This window comes from Oryctolagus cuniculus, chromosome X, assembly GCF_051225735.1.
Source record: "Oryctolagus cuniculus isolate XC-2025 breed Fujian yellow rabbit chromosome X, ASM5122573v1, whole genome shotgun sequence".
Taxonomy (NCBI): domain Eukaryota; kingdom Metazoa; phylum Chordata; class Mammalia; order Lagomorpha; family Leporidae; genus Oryctolagus; species Oryctolagus cuniculus.
The window spans coordinates 51,498,186-51,503,562 of NC_142888.1; the positions used below are offsets into that span (position 1 = coordinate 51,498,186).

A 5,377-nucleotide genomic window follows, 5' to 3' on the forward strand; every position below is an offset into this window, starting at 1 on the left:
AAAGAATGAGAGACAGAGACAGAAATAGAGAGAGATCTTCGATCTGCTGGTTTATTCCCCAAATGGCAGAAACACAGGAAGATTGGTGAAGAATAGGCTCGGTGATACCCACTGCTTGGAGGACATAAGGGGAGAAGAAAAGGGCCTATGGCAGAAGGGAGTAAATGTCCCTGGGGTCATGCACAGCCCACACAAAAGCTAAACCCAGGCACTATGGTGAGTTTCTGCTCAGAAGCTGCCCAGATCTCCCACACGGAGAACACAGACCAGGGATCACCAGAGGGATGCTTTTTTTATTAATTTGTTAAATTTCTAACAGATATATAAAACTGTGTATTTTCATGTATGTTAAGACATATATACAGTCTGCAATGCCCAACCAGGGTAAACATATCTATCTATAAACACCGAATATGTCTTTAGGGTGAAAACATTCAAAGCCATTTCTTCAAAGTTTGCTTTCTTCACAAATACACAATACATTGTCATTATCCATATTCTTACTACTGTGCAGTAACACACAACTTAGTTTCCTAAACGCTCGGAGATGGAGCAGCTCCCCACTCTCCAGAGTGGGCAGAGCACAGACCATGGGAGACACTTCAGGTTGAAACTACTGGGAACTGGGGTAGGAAGGGGACAAAAGCAGAGGGGGAGAGGAAGCGCTGGTTGAAGAGGAGCCAGAGGGAAGCAGCTGGGTTGCAGCTCCCAGACTTCACAGGTATTAGGTGCTTGTCTGGTAGAAGACGCTGGCTCCAACCTGTGAAGCAGAGCAGTGTCAGCACAGGTACACACACAGCCCTCCTAGAGTCAGGAACGTGGCAAGGGGTATGGTGTGTGTCACACTCACTTCACAGGTTCTGGAACTTCTCGGCCAGAGATCGCATGATCGCTGAAAGAGACACAACAGGGCACTGCAGACATAGGCCTATGGAAACCCAGCCTTCTGCCCCCAGCCCCTAGTGGCAGAGGGAGAGGGACTCCCCAGGCCTGCTACCTGCATCCCCTCCAGCCCACTTGCAAACAGCCTTGGGACTGACTCACTCATCTATCACCTGAATTACAAGTGGAAATGTCCTCCAAATGAGAACAAACTATACCAGCAGTCCTCAAACTTCAGACCATTCAGAACATAACACAAAAAGCAATTAAGCTCTGTGGCATAGCTGGTAAAGCTGTCACTTGCAGCTCCAGCATCCCATTTGGATGCCAGCTCTAGTCCAGGCTGCTCCACTTCCCATCTGGCTCTCTGCTAATGTGTCTGGGAAAGCGGCGGAAGATGGTCCAAGTCCTTGGATCCCTGCATCTACATGGGAAGTCTGGAGGGAGCTCCTATCTCCTGGCTTAGGATGGGCCCAGCTCTGGACAATAGATGGAAGATATTTACCTCTCTCTCTCTCTCTCTCTCTCTCTCTCCCGTCCTAACTCTGTCTTTCAAATAAATATTTTTTAAAAAAAATCAATTAAGGCAAACATTAATAACTGAACCCATAATATCCACAGCATGCTGCACTCCCAGGGAAAGAACATGAGGTAGCTCTGAACATCCTAAGAGAAGTCTCTGGGTCTCCTTGGCAAAGCGAATGTGCAGCCCAGGCAGTGCATTCCTTCCTGTGCACACCTCTGGTTGTAAATGTACAGAATGCTCCAGTGCAGGCCTAATTGGTTCTCCTCCCCTAAGGAATGTGGCTCTCAGGCACAACACTTGCACTTGCAACCTACTACTGCCCATGCCCTGCACAAATTCTCCCTGAGCTACCCCAAGCCCAGCCCCAGCTTGGAGTTTATCATACCTAGCTTCTCTCTAAGGTTCTCCGCTTCATTCTCTAGCACGACACACTAGAAGAGCAATACAGAGAGAGAGGAAATAAACATATTATGACTAACCACTCCCAATCCTTATGAACCCCACCTCCCGCTGCCCAGAGGCCAGATTTGCAGGAAATCCTCAATAGGAAAGAGGAGCCCACTATCCATGGTGTGTGCGACGGTGAGCAGGGGGCACAGGGGTATGCTGGACCAGGACACAGATCCCACCAGGGAATTTGGACCCTCATTTCTAGCAGCCGGAGACAGCATTACCCGAGGACAGCCCTCGATTCCGCGTGGTAACTGCTGCACTGCTGGTCTCCGAGGACGGACAGGTGGCTCCTGGTCTCCTGAAACAGAAAGCACAATCCAGCTCCCAGCCCGGGAGTGAGGTGGAAAGGGCCTGGAGCCGTCTAATGTGAGGCAGCCTCACCCTCTGCAGGCAATGATTTTACCCTGCTCTGCCCAAATGCTCCTACCCTCTACTCTAGGCCTGCCTTCCCTGTGTCCCAGTGTCAGACCCCGTGTGACTACAGTCCCTTAAGACTCTGGGTTTCACACTGGCAGAACCATAGACACAGCTGGCTCCCAGGAGGACCTAACAGGAAAAGCTCTGTTCCATTGTCTACTTCTGGTTTTGGAGCTTGGGGCACAGCCACAAACCAACCCCACCATAGAAATCTCACTAAGGCCAACCCTGATTGACACTCAATTTCATGTGGGAAGCTGTCTGAGTAGGCACAGAAATCTAAAAGGAAGGCTGAGGCCCTCAGAAGTGATAGAGTCAGAGGTTTCTTTCCTTGACCCCTCTTTCCACCACTTGAATCAAACTCACCAGACTCACCAGGGAATGCAGGGCCCCTGGGGGTGACTCCAGCCTGGTTGAGGGACAAAAGTGGTCCATGTTCTGGAATTTGGTGATCTCGTGTGTGGGAGCTCCCACTGCTGAGTTCTCCATGATGCATGTACCGAGAAGGTACCCCAGGCCTGCGTGCTGGAAGCTAAACAAAAATTTCTCAGAGTTGGACTACAGTGTGTGTCAGTGTCAGCGTAGGTTGTGTGTGTAGGGCCAAGGTGAAGGAGTAGGGAGGGAAACTGGAGGCTCATCTCATCAGCTCTTTCTTCCACAGTCAGCCTCGAGCCAGGAGGCAGAGCTGAGCTGGGGAGAAGAGTGGAGGTCCTTACAAGCCCAGAACCTCTGCCAGGCAGGCTTGGGAAGCATCTGAGACGCAGGAATCAGGAGGCTGAGTAAATCAAACACTGCAGCTTTGCAGCCCAATCTGCAAGGAGGTCAACCCCATCCGAAGTCGGCTGTCAGCCCTGCCTTCCATGACAGCTCTTCTGAGGGGAGGAGGCAGGAAACTTACAGGCTCTCCGGCCCTTCGCCCCTACCTCAAGTACCCCAATTTGGCACACTAATGACCATGAGCTTCCAGTGTCAACCCCTGAACAATAGATAGAGCGAGCAGGAGTTGAGAGTTCTGCTGGGGGACAGGCAATGCAGAGAGGAGAAGCAATAGGGGAGCTGAGGTATTAGGTACAGGGGAAGGAGAAGGGGGGACAGAGGAATAAGCAGGAGAACTGGAGGAGAGGGAGGAGGAGGACCTACTCACTTGGGCCATTGGGTCTCTGTATGGGCCGTGATCTCTACCGGCCACAGTCTGGGACTTGCTCTTGGCCCCGGGTTTCTTCCCAGCTCCACCTTGTTTGGACTGTTTGGATCCCCAAGGGAGTGGGGAAGATGTGCTAGGCTTTTCAAGCAGTGAAATACCAGAGACTGGAGGAAGGACGGCTGGTTCCACAGGCGTTGCTGACTGCCTGTGCCCCCATGGAGCAAAGGTTATCCCCAGGACAACTTCGGAGGCAACACCTAGGGATCTCTTCTCCTGGAGGGGCTTCCTCCTAGGAGTGCCCAGGAGCAGGCCCCCTGCACCAGTAGCAGTGGTGGTAGTGGTGGTGGTGGTGGTGGCGGCGGCGGCAGCAGCGGCGGCAGTAACACTTATGTGGCTGGGCCTGCCCACTCCCCTCCCAGAGAGCACACTTTGCATTTTTTTGGAAGAGGGTCCCGGCTCTCCCACTGCCTGTCTTTCCACGGCCCAATTGAGATGGCGGGGAGCAGAGGTCAGGAGAGGCCCTGACGTGTGTGGAAATTTCTCCCTGCAGTGGGCAGTCACAGTCCTTGGATTCTGTCCCGGGACCTCCATACTGCTGCCCTTGGCCTGACCTCCTCTTTTAAACTGAATGCTCACCCTCATGGGCTGTATCTCCTCCTGCTCATCTGAGGACTCAGAGTCGGAAGGCAGCCCCACTGCACCTTCCTCGCAGGCGCTCTGGACACTAGTACTGCCACTCATGTTATGATTGCCATCTCTTTTCTTACTGTGTTCCTGGGCCCGGCCTTCCCTGGGAGCACTCATGTGATGAGAGGAAGCACAAGCCTGCAGTGATTCCTCACAGCTCAGTGGGCCTCTACCGCTGGGGCCTGCCTCGACAGGTGCCGAAATGGCGGCCGCCTCCGCGGCGCTCCTTCCTATACCTGGGGATTTACGCAAGGCCCCGGCACCCATGTGGCTCAGTGGCTGCACTATGGCTGCATAGGACTCAGCAAACTGGGCCGTGAAACCCACAGCACCCTCTTCATTAGAGGCGGGTATGGAAGGCTGGGCCTGGAAGCCACGAAGCACCACTGCCCCCACCTGGCTCATTTCCAGCTCGGACTCGGACTCACACCCGGAGTCCAACTCCAACTGCCACTTGGGGGACTGCGGGCTTGCGGGCCTACGCTCTCCTCCACTGGGCCTACCCTCTCCTCCACCCTGGCCCTGGCCCAGGCCCAGGCCCTGGCCCTGGCCCTGGCCCTGGCCCTGACCCAGGCCCTGGCCCTGGCCCTGGCCCTGGCCCTGACCCTGGCCCTGGCCCTGGCCCTCGCCGTTCCCCGACAGCCCCAAATCCAAGCCTAGTTCAGGTGCCCGAAGGGCTCCCAGGCCGCTGGGGCTGGCCTGCTCCTCGCTCTTGGGGTCGATACCTTCGCTAACCCCAGACACCTTACTGTGGGAGCTCATGTTGCAATTCTGGGTAGGCTGGGCTGAGAGCAGGTTGATCTAGTCGCAACTCCAGCGGTGGGAGAAATGGAAAGGAAGCGTCAGAAGCAACGACGCCCGAGAAAGGCGGTTACTTCTTCAAACAACGCGAGGCTTCAGTGCGCGCATTACGAACTGCGCAGCGTCCTTGTCATTGGTCAGCCCCCAGCCAATCAGCGTGTTCCCTCTCGTCCCACCCCCTCCAGGCCTCAGCCAATACGGACGAGTGTGCTTGCTTTGCTACTAAGAGTGGTATCTGACTGAGTGGCCATAAGCCAATCAGGTGGTGGAGACCAAATGTCCAGGATTCATCCCACCTCTTCCTTTCCCGCCGACTCGGTCCTGGTGCCTGCTTTCGAAGAACGGCCGCATTGCAGAGCCTCGGTTCCCTCACTGTACAGCTTGGGGCGGGAGGGACAGGTAATGACGGCATCTGACTCAGGGCTAAGTGAGACTGAAGGTAATAATGCCTGTGAAGCTCTCCGAAC

The 5,377-nt window shown here is 54.4% G+C and overlaps 1 protein-coding gene across 3 annotated transcripts; it reads right to left on the bottom strand.

Moving 5' to 3' along the window:
• Positions 1–283: 283 nt before the first annotated feature.
• On the bottom strand, positions 284–5,004 carry LOC103351872 (uncharacterized protein CXorf49). 3 transcript variants are annotated; one of them, XM_089324672.1, is made up of 6 exons: positions 4,859–5,004; positions 2,645–2,810; positions 2,083–2,159; positions 1,794–1,839; positions 851–892; positions 284–760 (listed from the first exon to the last, which is right to left on the bottom strand). In XM_089324672.1, the coding sequence occupies exons 2-5, from the start codon at positions 2,772–2,774 to the stop codon at positions 852–854; spliced, it is 294 nt and encodes a 97-aa protein (XP_089180798.1). In that variant the 5' UTR covers positions 2,775–2,810; positions 4,859–5,004; the 3' UTR covers positions 284–760; position 851. The 3 variants fall into 3 exon arrangements, with proteins under 3 accessions (XP_089180798.1, XP_051683169.1, XP_017205200.2); XM_051827209.3 differs by having other exon boundaries at positions 2,654–2,810; positions 3,423–5,004; XM_017349711.4 differs by having other exon boundaries at positions 3,423–5,004.
• Between the last annotated feature and the right edge of the window lie 373 nt (positions 5,005–5,377).

What these genes read in the sequence shown, in the direction of transcription:
- LOC103351872 (XM_017349711.4), bottom strand. Translation starts at nt 4,871, where the DNA reads ATGAGCTCCCACAGTAAGGTGTCTGGGGTTAGCGAAGGTATCGACCCC. An exon ending in TGCATTCCCTGGTGAGTCTG is followed by an intron (nt 2,160 to 2,644) that starts GTGAGTTTGATT and finishes TTTCTGTTTCAG; the next exon opens with GAGACCAGGAGCCACCTGTC. An exon ending in GAATCGAGGGCTGTCCTCGG is followed by an intron (nt 1,840 to 2,082) that starts GTAATGCTGTCT and finishes TTGCTCTTCTAG; the next exon opens with TGTGTCGTGCTAGAGAATGA.